This window comes from Eptatretus burgeri, chromosome 4, assembly GCF_056783735.1.
Source record: "Eptatretus burgeri isolate ZD-2024b chromosome 4, Ebu_testis_v1, whole genome shotgun sequence".
Lineage (NCBI taxonomy): Eukaryota > Metazoa > Chordata > Myxini > Myxiniformes > Myxinidae > Eptatretus > Eptatretus burgeri.
Genome location: NC_140964.1, coordinates 119,878,606 through 119,893,588, shown reverse-complemented (window position 1 = coordinate 119,893,588; position 14,983 = coordinate 119,878,606). Strand labels below are relative to the sequence as shown.

Genomic DNA, 14,983 nt, shown 5'->3' with positions numbered 1-14,983 from the left:
TCCATCTCTCCGTTGGTCAGCCCATGTGTCCGTCGATCGGTGTGCGCGTCTCTCAGTCCATCTGTCCAGTTGGCGTGTGCGTCCCTCCGTTTGTCCGTCGGTCGGCATGCCTGTGCATCCATCCTGTCTATCAGTCGGCGTATGCGTCAGTCCTTCTGTCTGTTGGTCAGCATTTGTCTGGCCGTCTGTCCACACGCATGTCCCTCTGTCCACACGCATGTCCCTCTGTCGCACGCATGTCCCTCTGTCGCACGCATGTCCCTCTGTCGCACGCATGTCCCTCTGTCGCACGCATGTCACACGCATGTCCCTCTGTCACACGCATGACCATTGATTTTGTCAGCCCCCTTGGCCATTTGTCAGCCTCCGCTTGTCCATACGTTGGCACATCCCTCTGTCCGCCGGTCAGTGTGCGTGTCTGTCCCTCTGTTCATCCGTCTGTTGGTCGAGGCACACATTTTGTTTTTCATCGGCTCGCACGTGCCCGTGTGCTCTTTCACACGCGATCCAGATGCTGTGTCCACGATCCCAGGCCAGGAATTTTAACCATTTCCCATTGTGTATTGCAGCAATTTGAAGGCAATTTCTTGGTCAACTACTGCGTCGTGTAAGGTTCTTTAGTGGGATGAATCATTCCTTTCACTGTGCCGTAAATTACAGTCGCCTGAATGTCCAATGCAAGCAAGAGCAAGTTGGTTTACTTTGTCACAAACAACAATCGAGTTATCCTGCTTTGTTTAGTTGCTGAATGATGACGTTTGCTTTTCATGTGACAAACCACGACAATGAAAAGGCTCATTAATTGAAATGAGATACGGAACTTATTTTTCCTCCTTTCTAGCACAATGGCCAAAACTGACCTTCCCTACTTTGGTAAGATTGTTTAGTAAAAACATGCTCACGTTTGTCCACCCTCCCAATGTCCATATCTAATCTTCCACTGTCCTTAAGTTAGTTTTTTTTTTTTTTACATGTATTGTTTATTTACATTTTTTAACTGCTCTGTTTGGTTTGGTTTTTCATTCTTACTTTTGTTTTCTGTCTCGCTTCACAGCTCTCTCCCCTTCAGTTACGAACGAGTCTTCACTCGTTTCTCATCATCATCGTGATCAAGTCCATTCAAACCTAAGTCGCTCTCGTTCTACTTCCGACCCCAATGTTGACTCAAAAGTTCACCTTGAAACTCACCAAAGCCTAAATTTGAGCATTGTGTCCAACTCCAATGTTAACTTAAATCCTCATCACAACCCAGGTTCAACCGCAAACCAAAACACCATGTCTACGGCTAATTCGGTTTGTAACGCAAACCCTACAGCCCCGAAACCCCCCTACCAGCTCATGAGCCCCTATGGAGATTCCATTGATTTGGGTTTTTTGCGCCTTGTGGAGGAGGTTGGAGTGAAAGTGATGCCACGGAAGCCTGCGCCCCGTCGACCGGGTCCCCGTCACTGGGCATCGCACGAGAGCTTGGTGAGAAAAAAAGGGGATCTGGAATGTTCACATACAGAGAGGGGGATGGACATTGGAATAAACGGGAAGTACGAAGAAGTAAAATCGATTGCCGAGAAGTTGGGATCTTTTGCAAGTTTTCAAAATTAAGTTTTTATGGATCTGAACGTACTAAACTTGTACACGTGCGGACAGGCCATTAAATATAAATAATTTAAAGAGATTGCAAGTTGAAGTTCAAGTGAGATATACGAGATGTACCTTTCAAGTCTGCATTGTGTTTTCATTCTCTTTCAATCGGCCTCGTGCTGCGGAACAACTGAATGTTTGCCTGAATGTTACGTCATGAGTTCAGCACATGTTCAACCCAAAATGTGAATCATTAATCTTTCTTCTTCATCGGTGCTTGAAGACATTTAATGTGAAATTTCCTTTTACAATAAGGGGTCATAGGTAAATGGCTTAAATACAGCCTGGTGTTGGCGTAGTGGTTAGGGCAGCGGCTTGGGATCCAAAAGGTCCTGAGTTCAAGCCCCGTTGGGCCACTGAATTAATACACCAGGAGGTTGACTCGGCCTGTCATCCTTCCGACGTCGGCGAAGTGAGTACCAGTGTACTGTGCCGGTGTATACCCCGGTTAGAATAGGTGTACCAGATCCCTGTGTTGTAAGAGGCGACCAGGGTTGCGCAGGAAGGGCATCCGGCGTAAAACCTGTGCCAAATCATTATGCGGATGATCCGCTGTGGCGACCCCGAACGGGAGCAGCTGAAAGAAGAAGAATAAGAAGAAGGTAAATGGCTTAAATCATCGTGGGTTGCCTTTTCACATTATAATCTTCAATCTCATGCCATTGTTACGCTGAAGAGAACATTTTACCTCCAAGTTATCCAAGAACATATTGTTACGGTGATGGAAATTCACAAAACATCATTCAGGTTCCCCAGAGATCAGTTATTTCGATAAATACGTGTTTTAGGTTAGAATCCCCACCGATGTGTAAAGGGCTGTGAATCTTTGAGTTTGCCGTTATTCTTTTCTGTCTTTTATTTCAAACAAACAACATCGCTTCAACGACACTACTACAACCACGCCACCTCCACCACCACAACAGCATCATCCCACTCCTGACACCAGTGTTATAGATTTCTGCCGGCTCAGCGTGCGCACGACCCTTTTTAGCCCAATCCAGGCCGCGCGTCCCAACCGCAAAAATCTAGTCATAGCTTCCAGACAAACGCCGAAACCCAGCTTCGGGTGTTTTTACTACACCATAAACCAGCCAACTATTCTGTCTACGCGCTACAGGGTCAATCGCTGAATTGTCGATATACCTAACTATTCGCGCAGACAGAAATGCCGGGAGTTTATACCTCGATGGGTATAAGCTGCTTTAGCAGCTCGTTCCGTATGCAATTGCCGATCGGTTTTATATCGCCAAGTCCCATTGGACCAGATGTACGTTTTATCGGCTTGATAATCAGCCAGCAAATTTCCCGAACGCATCATGCCAGTTAATGGAGAAAGGGATGCAATGAGCTGGTTGACATTAAAACAATATGCATTTATTTCTACACAGGCAATACAATGAATTGGGGGATGGGGAAAAAGACACAAGCAAAAAGCCTACAGCCGATGTCTATTTATTATGTACATGCACTTACACAATTCACGACTTAAGGACAAGGCGCCACAGACTTTCATGCAAAGCACAAGAAAGAAAGAACAGGCTCGTAAGCCTTTATTATTTCTCAGAGCCGGGATGACCGAAGGGGCTCCGAGAGGCCGGGGCAGGTTACCTGGCCGCCCCAGGCGGCTCGATGGGCTCTTGTTCGGCGAACCTCGGTGTCTTTGCCCAGACCCCCCGAGCTCCGACTGGTTCCCTTGGTTGTCCGGCCTCCACTGCAGCCTGGCTTAGCTGACGACTCGCTGGAGGAGTGAACTGGTCTCGACCCCAGCTTCCTGGTTGCGCTGGCGAACCTTCCAGCGAACCAACTGCCCGCACTCCAACACTCCGAACTCCAAACTCAGCTCCCACCTCCGAACTCTCCAGCTCTTAACGGGGCGTCTCTCCACTCCCAACTCCCACCGACTGAATCATTGACGGAGTAACATCATTACCGCACGAATCGGCCCTTGGAAGGGGACGTCGGTATCGCCCGTAAGGATGAACGGGCGTGCCGTAAACCACCGCCATGGAGGTGCAGAGAAGGGGGAAAAGCCTCGCTTCAGTACATGTGCCAGGGCAAGGGGTAGGAAACCCCCTTGCTGAGGGCACAGGAAGACAACTCGTTCAGAGGATGGGTTAGTGATAGTTAGACCGGCTTCATGGGGACATGGATTGTTCCTCATGGAGCCCGTGGAATGGATTAGTTAGAGGGATTTTAGTATAGATTTAGAAATGAAAAATGGATTGAGGACAGTGACAGACATTGAATGTGTAGTGGGGACGTATCGTAGCTACGTAGGATTAAAAGGAACGTGCAGGAGAATAAGGGATGATGAGGGAGCACGAGTTAGTTGAGGGATTTAGTGAGAAGAATGGCAGTGTTCATCGATGTGAGCGATGGAATAAAATGAATGGAAACATGTTGAGTGAGTGAGGGCCAGCGGGCTTGTGTGAATGGAGTGAATGTGGTATGCATGGTGCGATAAGTGATTCCCACCCAAGGGACCCCCGGGTCAGAGTAAAGTCAGATAGTGGGTTAGCCAAATTTACAAAATGGAAGTCGTTTTGCTGTTGGTGCGAGTGAAGGCCCGAAACCTATTTGGAGGGGTGCAGGAGTCCTTTTGACGGGCTGGGAGCGTGGCTGTGAACGGTGAGTATCGCCTAGTGGGTACCCCGGGCACCGGACTAGTTGGCCGCGGTAGGCCAAGGGCCCAAGAGGGGCTGGGATAGCGTAGTGGGCACAGGTGGGCCCGCATGAAGCGGGGCCCGTAGCGCCAATGGCCACGTGGGCAGTGTCGTGGGCACGGGCACTCGGGGAAAGGGGACCGTGGCGCCAGCCTGCCACGTGAGCGTCGGCGGGGGGGGAGTAGCCGAAGAGGGCACTCCCCAGATTTTAGGGAGCTGGTAGGCTCGGAGACAGCTTCAGGGCACGGGGGTGCTGTAGTTTGAGAATCGTCCGAGGGTAGTTTCTGCCAAGTGAGCCACGCAGCCCAGCCATGAAACCGTGCGAGGGCAAGAGGGAAAATTTGAGGGCAAGGCCCAAATTTGAAAGGACACCAACACAGTCGACAGGAATCTTGGTTGGTAGAACCAATAAATTAAGTGAGAGGCGTTTGTTGAAAGCCCCGGGGTAGTTTAAGGTTAATAAATGTTAGGGTAGATAGGGAAGTGTACCCCTCCGCACCATCCATCCCTTCGCTCTCGGTGGGCCGCTGGACTCACTGTGGTAAGAAGATCGCTGAGATCTGAGGAGGCCATTCTGAGGCTTTATTGGACCTCGGGACAGGACGCTAGTCTCTCCCTATTCCCCTCCAGAGAGGGAACGTAGGGGTTGGGAGTAGGCAAGGTTGACAGGATAGGTTAATCAGACAATGACGATAAAGGGGGTTAGGGAGACAATTACAAAAGGGAAATAAAAAGAGGGGCAAAATTGTTGTTTTGTGGCAAATTAAGGGAGTGGGTATGGACAGAGACAGGCAAAGGTGATAGAGTGGGCGGAGACAGTAGGCTAGATCCGAGCCCGCCTTCAGAGCGGCCGGCACCACCGCATTCCCTCCAGACCTGATGGAACCACACCAGAGGCCGGCCAGCATCATTGCCGGCCTGTTGTGCTGCAGCCGCCTGTTCTGCATGGGCTTGCATTACAATGCCCAGTTTGCCTGCCTCTGCCATGACCCCATGCCTGCTAGCCCTTGTTTGCATTTGCCCTGTGTCCATCCATCACCATGTGTGCCAGGAACATCCAGTTTTGCAAGGACTGCCCTGGAGGCAGCCCGTGCATCCATCATGCTCATTTGTGTTTTGCGACCATCTCCATCTATTCCCCTGCATCAATGGACTTTGAAGTGACTTTTACCTTTTCCCTTTCACAGATCACAGGACCTGGGCCATGGTAAAGTAATGGATACGTTGAGTGAAAATTGTAAATACGTGGAACCTCACCTGCATGTTTGTTTTAGCGCCGGCAATTTTACTTAAGTTGTCCGAATGAGTCAGAGTTTGTTTAGTTAGTTACGCAGCGCATTAGGTTATTTATTTTTGGGACACGTATAAAGAAATGTCGCACTCAGGGATCCGAAGGTAGAACGTACTCGGGGAAAACTTACACGTGCTGGTCACACGAAAATTTGACGACTCGGGACAAGTCTGTAAAAAGGGAGGGGGTAGTGTTACAAATTTGGAATTCGATTGCACACAACATACAGGTTTCGTTAGTCAGCTATGTCGATAAGTGCTTGTTCCCTAGGTAGCTCACCTTTCATTGTTTAAATGTTCAGAAATCGATTAGATGCGCTGCGGATCGATTTTAATAGTTGGGGAATGAACAATGGAGACATCCCTCCCCCTCTTCTGCGAAGAGGAAGAATCCTGCCGTCCCTTGACTCATGATGTCAACAACTCCCTCCCACCCGTGGCTGAGCGGGGGGATGGAGCACGAGGGCATGAGTCTCGCCAGGAGTGGGGGAAGGGCGGAGAAGGATAAGGACGAGATTTTTTCTTTGTTCTGGTTAGTAAGCTTTTTGCTTCGGCAGAGAGTAGTTGTTCAGCAGACCATCGGGTCCTGCTTGGCTTGCATTAGGGTTGAAGCCTGCGGAAGCTTTTTGCTTCGGCTGGCTCAGTGAGCTTCGGCTGAGGCCTGGCTTGGGAGGAGGCTTTTTGGAAGCTCTTTGCTTTGACGGTTCCGTGAGCTTCGGCTTCGGCTTGGCTCGGGAGAGCTTTTTGCTTCAAGCTGCCCTGTTTGGAAGGAAGTTAAGCCGGTCGCTCGGCTCGAGCTGCGAGTGGTGGCTTCTTCTTTTTGGTTCGTGGAGCTCTTTGTTCTCCATTTTGGTTCCCGGCTTGGTGCGACTCATCGACCTCTTCGTGGAGGTGGTTCCTCGGGGAAGCGACTCATCGACGGGAAGGTTTGGCACCTCGTCTCACCAGCATGTGTTAAGCGCGGGAGGTGGTTCCTCGGGGAAGCGACGCATTGACGGGAAGGATCGGCGCCTCGTCTCACCAGCACGTGTTGAGAAGCATGGGAGTTGGTTCCTCGGGGAAGCGACGCATCGACGGGAAGGATTGGCGCCTCTTCTCACCAGCACGTGTTGAGAAGCGCGGGAGGATTCTCGGGAGCTCCGGAAGGATCGTGGCTCGGCGATTGGATCCAGTTCGCTCTCGCTCTCGCCGGGGTCCGAACAACTTGAAGACCACACGAGGTGGAGAGGTTCAAGATAGGTTCTGAGTTTCAGCTCACCTGTCCTCTGAGCTGGAGCTCGTTATTAAAGGCCTCTGCCACCATTTCTTTGGTGTGTGTGTGCGTGTGCGTGTGCGTGTGCGTGTGCGTGTGCGTGTGCGTGTGCGTGTGCGTGTGCGTGTGCGTGTGCGTGTGCGTGTGCGTGTGCGTGTGCGCGTGCGCGTGCGCGCGCGCACGCGTCCGTGGGCCCGTCAAATAAGTAGGAACTGCTGTTAAGTGCAAGTGACTGTACATAATAAGTCGACGGTTGTAGTTCTTTTGTCGTGCTTTTGTTGCTTGTATAATTGCATACGTGTTTTGCCTTGTTTAATTGCATACATGCTTTATTATAATAAATGTCCTTGTGTGAATGTAAACCTGTTCGTTGCGTCCATTCCCTCATTGAACTGCCCCATCTTGCACTCGGAATATAGTTGGTTTTTAAATAGCCGATAAATAGAATCGGTTCTGGCGATAATACCCGCTCGGTTATCCCAGAATGGAATGGACCACTTAAGCGGTTCGTGTCCAAGCAGGCCTTCGCCGAGACACCGTCCCTCGGTACGTTATCCGCGCGGGTACTTAGGTATATCGATATTCGGCGATTGACCCTATTTCGCGCGGGTCGAACACGGACTGGGCCGTGGTGGGATTAAAAACCCACTCGTGACTGGTTTCTGGCGTTGTTCCAGAAAGTCACGACTGGATTGTCCGTTCGGTGGGCGAAGCGACCGCTATTGTTTAGACGCGGTCGTTCGCACACCGGCGGGCGCGAACTCTACAACATATAGAAGATTAAATTCATTCAAAAAGAACCTGGGCAGCGCCTGGTGCATTCACCTAGTATGTATATAATATTGGAGACACCAGTTAAGTCACTCAGGGGGATTAATCCCTGGTTGTCCTCGGAAGAGCCGGACCTGGGACAACCGCTCACAATTAACATTGTGGTACGGTGGGTTGTTTTGGAACCACGACTGCCACCCAGTTAACCACGAGTTCCAGTGTCCACCGTCTAATTATGCCGTTTAACTAGAGGTCATGAAGTTACCTGAGAGGGGAGCACACCCTTGGCAAATCACCAATCTTATCTTGATTCGATCTTGATTAGGGCGGCCGAGCGTTTTAACCGCTGGTGCGTGCTGACTATTTTTGGTCAAATCTGTGGTAATTAACTCCCAGTCTATCTAGGTTCGGACAATGCTCGACCAATGGAAGGAAAGGAGAAACACAGACAGGTTGGAAGGCAACAAATTATGTATTAATAATAAAATAAATAAATAAAAAGAACTTTTTATTTCCTGAGGTAAATAACTTTATAAATTCCAAAGCAATCGAAGTGAATAGTTAATCAGGCAAAATCGATCAAAATGACAGGAAAGTGACAGAGTAGATGCTTATCGGGGGTTGACTTACTTAGAACTAAACACAGACAAGGGTACCCAGCAGATCATTCCGGGGTGGGGGGGGGGGTGGAGAAGAGTCGTCTCGCTCACCAGAGGGAAGTCGTCCGTGAAGTGAAAACATCCTAAAATATGTGTGTGTGTCTTGTACGTCGCCAGCACCCAACCTTGCCGTGCACTCACTCGCGAACAGCCGTGAACACCCGTCAACATCTGGAGGGGCACCGAGATCGTCTGTCGCAGGTTTAGACCCTGGTGCTGCGACACGGACAGCTCCTCACACTTCACGAAACTGGTGACGTCCAGTGACCAACACAGTCCGTTGGTGACTGACCCGCGCCTCACTTGTTGTAACTAACCCGTGCCTCACTCGTTGGCGCTGCTCACACCCACGCGCGCACCACATGCTCGCTTGCTCCAGCACTGGAAAGGACATACTGACTGACGAATTGTTCCATTGTTGGTGCTGGTCAGACACCCACACGCTCACTCGCTTGCTCGCTTCTTCCCTGACGCGCTTGCCTGCTTCTTGTTCGCTCGCGCTTGCTTTCATTTTGGCTTGCTTCTCGCTCGCGGGCTTCCTCTCTGGCTCGCTTGCCCGCTTCTTGCTTGCTTCTCTCCTCTCGCGCTTTACTTCTCAGAACGGACCTCCAATTCTTTATATATATCTGGCCCATCTCGGCGGGCATAGAGTCCCCCCAAGCTCACCCCTCCCCACTTGTGCACCATTACAATGACAACCCATGCGCTCGAAAAAGGGCGGGCATCGGCGTCGGTAAAAGAAATGTGTGAAAACGTTGCTGGAAAAAAGGCGGGCGTCTGCGCTCGTGAAAGAAATATGTGCATAAATGTGTCTGTCATAAAGAAAAAAAGCTTCCCATAAGAGAGGGGATCTATTCTTTACCCTTCTCAACTCACCATATTCAAAATCCCACGAGACATGGGGATGGTGCTAATCTGGACATGCATTTAAGGAAATAACTGTCTCAGGACCTGGATATGTTTATGCAATCAGACCGGATTCTGAAATCAGTCACAATATATATACCCAAGAAGACTCGAAGCTCGAATCACTGCTAACGGTGTTTCTCAGTATTGATTCAGGGGGTTGAATACTTATGCAAATTCAATATTTCAGTATTTCATTTTTAATTAATTTGTAAACATTTCTAAAAAAAAACAACATGTTTTCACTTTGTCATTATGGGATATTTTGTGTAGATCGGTGACAAAAATTTTAATTTGTTCCATTTTAAATTCAGGCTGTAACACAACAAAATGTGAAACTTTGATGGGTGTGAATACTTTATGAAGGTACTGAATGTGCTTAATTTAGCAAAATTCCTTTTGGCTTAGTGCCCTCTGCTCTCTCAGCCCTATAACAATCCCCAACATCTCCAGGATGAATGTATTCTTTGTCACTACTTCCTGGTTAATCCTCCAAACTCAAGGCTGACTGCTCATCTCAACTCTTTTGTTGCTTATTTCTCTCACATGTGGAACTACCTTCCAGATGTTGTGGTATCTCGATCTTCTTTCCAGGGCTTCAAGCAGGCATTGCACCACCATCTCATCCCCCTGCCCTGTCCTTACCCATGATCTTGTTTTCTTTTTTAATGCACATCAATCCTTCCTTATCCAACCCTCTTACTTGCAGGTTTGTGTTTCCTTTCCTCTTGCCTGTTTGTTCATTCCATTGATTATTGTGTCCAAGTTGCCCTGCTACCCTACTGTCATTTCATACCCTCTGTCATCTTTATCTTCCTTGAGTCTTGATATTGTAGAAAAAAGGTTAAATTGATGTCCATCTGTCTCATAAAAATAAATTTGGTAAAAATCTTAAGGCCAACATTTTTTTTTTTTTTTTTTTTTTTTAAAGATTGAGCTTACATGTGAAGTGATTTTCCCATTTCCAAATTAATTAGGTCAACCTCTATTCATTGCATGTCCTCATTTCTACGGTCACTCCATGGTTTTATATCCTTGATATGCATGAATAAGCCTTTGTTGGCCTCGTTTTGGTGTCGCAAAACCCAAGCTTCTTTGATCAATGGATGTCCGACCAGCAGTCGGACGTAGTCCAAACTTGCATTTATTTGGATGATGAATCCATGTTCCATAACAGCACTTGCTGCAATGGTCCTGACCACGTCCAACAATTGATGTGGTGACTAGTACCATTTGGGTTTTTTATTTATCATCTGAGACTTTTGTTTTCGCCCAATGGAGTAATCTCAACATTTTTGGCTCTCGGCATATCGAGCTCTCAACATTGTTGGCATCTCCTGTGATGAGGCTTGGTTAAACTCCCATAATCCAAACTTACTATACACCTCCATCCTTTTGCTCTTCTTTTCTCCCGTTTGTGGAACTGCTTTCCTCCAACTGATCAATCCCACCCTTCCCTCCAGGGCTGCAAGCAGGTAGTGCACCAACATGTCATGTCACCCCCATCCCTACACACAATCTTTTCTTCCCCCTCATGTGCTTTCTCTCTTTCTTTCTCTCTTTCTTTCTCTCTTTCTTTCTCTCTTTCTTTCTCTCTTTCTTTCTCTCTTTCTCTCTCTTTCTCTTTCTCTTTCTCTCTCTCTTTCTCTCTCTCTTTCTCTCTCTTTCTCTCTCTCTTTCTCTCTCTCTTTCTCTCTCTCTTTCTCTCTTTCTTTCTCTCTCTCTTTCTCTCTTTCTTTCTCTCTCTCTTTCTCTCTTTCTTTCTCTCTTTCTTTCTCTCTTTCTTTCTCTCTTTCTTTCTCTCTTTCTTTCTCTCTCGTTTGTCCTTTTTATTGTGTCCATCTGTTGTCCTGCTACCCCACTTTCCCTTCATAGCTTACATGAACTCGCTCTTGCATAAATAAATAAAAAGTGATCTAGATCAATGGGAATTGAGGGAGATGAAGAAAATAGATGTGGATGCAGAGCAATAAATTTTCAATGAAAGATATCTAAGCATTTACCAGCAAATTACTGATCCATATTGTGCTGAATCAGAGTAAATTGTACTGAAATATTCTGCAATGTATTGAATCCTTTAGACGAGACATCATCGTGTGGAGCACATGTTAATGGAAACGAAGAGGAGACTGGAACTGGGGCCTGGGCCGGTGAGAAATGGAAACGATTGACTATTGCATTTGGTTATATACTGTGTTCAGAAATGTTACAAGTACAACTATACGTGAAAACAAGGGCTTAATATTGGCTATGCAAAAATTCTTCCTCTTAAACAGAGGTAAATGTACTTCATGCAGATACGTTATCTGTTGGATAAGTTTGTAATTGTGTTACACTGTAATGGTATTCTTGTGTGGGATGGAGTAGGGTGATTAGGCAGAAGAATCAGACTAGAGTCGCCATTCCAATTCAGAGTTATTTTATTGGAATAATAAATCAAGGATACAAAACACAAGATGCAGGCTTGTCACATTTCAAAGCACCATTCACAGCAACCACTAGTGTTATAAAAAGAGTGACGGTGTAGTTGACACCTGGTGGCCAGAGGTTGCATCTTCGCTTAATATTATTGTTGTTCAGGTTGGCTTCTCGGTTTTAATGTTAATATTATTGTTATTCTGAATTTAACTGGGGTGGTGTTTTTTATTTTTTTATTTTTTCGTAACAATTGCACTATAATTTGAGAAGTGTCTGTGGGTTTGTTTCACTTTTGAACCGCTTGATAGAATTGGTTGAAAACTGGTGGTTGTACTCAAGGTGTGCACAGGAAGGTTGCAGGTGGCAAGTAAAATGTCTTTGTCCTGGGGTTCAGGGTTGGGGGAGGATGCCAATTATTTCGATATAAATATGTATGGTGCAGCACCTCTTCCGGTGGGAGCACATATTACGAATTACAAGTCCTGCTAAAATGCCCCATTTCTAGAGGAATTATTCTGTCGATAAGAAGGGTTCTTTACCAGTCATCATACTATGATGGCGTTCACTTTCTAACCACCAACGCTACCAGGCAGGAAGGGGCCAAAAGGTCAACAAGTTCATTCACAATTTGCGTACATGTTGCTAGTTTGACAACCACATGGCTGCTGGTGAATCTGCCTTTCACAATGGCCGAGCAAACCGAGATGGGTGGCTTGCTTTTAACAGCTCCTTAATGTGCTAACTTGTTTCCATCTAACGGTTTATTCCAAGTTCCTGTATCCCCAATGGCCACAGAACAGGTTTTCATTAACCAGGGCTTTATTAGCTAATAAACAAAGGTTGGGTTAGTCAAATATAAATAAGGCAACAAGCCGGTAGGCGACATGGCTGCTCGCTCTAGAATCTAGATGGAGAGCTGGCTGACGCGACCAGCCGATACTCATGTGCATGCTATCAATCAATTTAGCACAATAAATATGATTATCACAGCCCTCTTAGTTTGCGCCCAGAAACCCGCCTTGTGAAATTTCAGGCATGTTTCCAAAGAGACTCTAACAAATGGCAGCCCTGGTAATTCCATTTATCTATTCACGAAAGATTTTATTTTTTTATATGATGCTGTAAGACATTCTCCTTGGGCACAAAAAACACAGGTCCCTCGGAGGTCCAGTTTCGGAGGTATTGATTTTTTTTGGACAGTCCGCAATAAGTGTACGATAAAGTATTTTAGCTGTTGCTAAGCAACGGAGGTGTGCATAGCAACCATTCATTTTTGTGTACATGCTAGCCACATTGTACACATTTCACCTAAGTTTCATTAAAATCAGACTCTTTCTCTTAGAGATATTTGCAATTAACCGTTTCTGAAATGTTCAACATGTACTCGCCCAAAACCTATCTCCTCTTACAAATATTTTTTGTTAGGGCTGCAAATTGGCATGAAGGGAGCTAGATAGATTGCGCACAGAACTCTAAGCTTCGATTTTCGATTTTTTTATTTTAATTTTTTGACCACTTTAAAGGGCCGTTGCTAGGGCCCAGGGTCCCATATTCGAAAGCGCATGATTCCCAGAAATATTGGTCCTACCTACCAAATTTCATTCGAATCGGTTGAGTGGTTTAGCCCTGAGGCTTGACCAAAGTTTCGCAGACAGACAGATGGAAATGTCCAGAATAAGGGTGCTCTAAGAGCAGCCAATAAATAAATAAATAAGACACTTGCAAAGTCCATAAAAATATTTTACCTCAAAAATAATTGGTGGTTGAATTCAATGAAAAAATATGGAACCCTTCTTCAAATTTCAAGTCAATTGGATGAAAATTGACAATTTTAGAAATCCGGTCTATGATGACCTTTTGGCCTATGTTGACCTCAAAAATAATTGTTTGTTGAATTCAATGACCTGACGTGGAAATCCTCTTCAAATTTGAAGTCGATGAGATGAAAATTGAGGATTTTAGAAACCTCACGTAAGATGTTGACCTTTTCACTCCAAACAATAGGCTTCTTCCTTCTGACAAACTCGACCATGTGGTGAAGTTTCGTGAAGATTGGTTTAAAATTGTGACCTATAGGCGACAGATTACCAGACAGACAGAGAGGGGTGACAAACAACCTCCTTCACCGAATGTGGCGGAGGTAAAAATATCCCTTCATGCTGATGGTTTCACCAACACGCTTATTTATCTATGTCCTTGATGCACGCATGAATGTACAACACATTTATTTATCTACGTTGATAAAATCCTGTATTTACACATTATTCAACCTTATCTCACGTGAAAACCAAAAGTTTTTTTTTTTTAATTTTTTATTAAACACTTCAAATATTTATCATGACTATCTTCTTTTGTCTGCATTATGAAAACATACTTTTCTTTCATGATAGATGACTTGTTCAGTTTGTACATGAACTCAGCAGTCCTGGATGGTACAAAAGTTTTCTTTTGGCGGTGTCTAGTGGATCGCTCCTGAACAAAACATTCATTTCCTCATTCCCTCTGCAATGAGTTGTAATCAAAACGTACCTTTATTCCATGACGGATGACTCGTTCAGTCTGCGACGCGCACCGAGAATTCTGGGGCGGATTACTTCATCTCGAAAGTCACACATTTCTAGGTCCTTTTTGATTGTCCACTCCTGGACTGTGATGTTTGTGTTCTACTCACCGTGAGAAAGCGATCGTTGTGTGCAGATTTTCACCAATGTGGATCATTGTAACAGGAGAAATATGAATTGACTAAAACGTGTTCTGAATTTGGCAGTCGTTATAAGCCGGGGTTCGTTATAACCAGGGTGACTTTGGCAGAAGTGTGACTGTATATGTAAACATAACATGTACACTGTAACACTTAACACTGTATTGTTAATAAATGATAAATGTTCAGTACTTGATACCACTGTACACCATCCGAAAATTACAAAAACTCAGATACTTCTCAAATCGCACCACCATAAGTTCGAGAAACATCCACCCAAGGGTGAGAGCAGATGATAATGCCATTCAAGATCACTCGACATGCCATTGCCTTTGGTCACGTGACCCTCCTTCAGTGCAGTGAAACTCCACTCACTGACTTTTGTTACCTCCACCACCAAAGGTGGACAGAGGTTGTTTTCATCCATCTCTCTGTCTGTCTGTCTGTGAGCATGATATCTCAAAACATTGTGGATGGATTTGGACAAAACTTGGTGAATGAGTTGGTTTGGGTAACGAGAACAAGCTGATTCGATTTTTGTTCAGGTCCGGATCCAGATCCAGCCTATCGGTGGGATACAAAACGTATACTTTAACCTGGCGGAGGTATGCGGTTTACCGAGTACTCATTGTAGATTATGGATATTTTCATTTATGGCCATTTATAGACAGTTTTGTATGCTGTA

The 14,983-nt window shown here is 46.0% G+C and overlaps 1 protein-coding gene across 1 annotated transcript in view; it reads left to right on the top strand.

Moving 5' to 3' along the window:
* Positions 1-614: 614 nt before the first annotated feature.
* LOC147028989 (uncharacterized) overlaps positions 615-14,983 on the top strand; it is a 62,741-nt gene continuing 48,372 nt past the window's right edge. Inside the window, exons 1-3 of the mRNA XM_085876572.1 lie at positions 615-873; positions 1,055-1,470; positions 11,261-11,329. Coding sequence (XP_085732698.1) covers positions 846-873; positions 1,055-1,470; positions 11,261-11,329 — 513 coding nt within the window. The 5' untranslated portion in view covers positions 615-845. The remainder of the gene's footprint in view (positions 874-1,054; positions 1,471-11,260; positions 11,330-14,983) is intronic.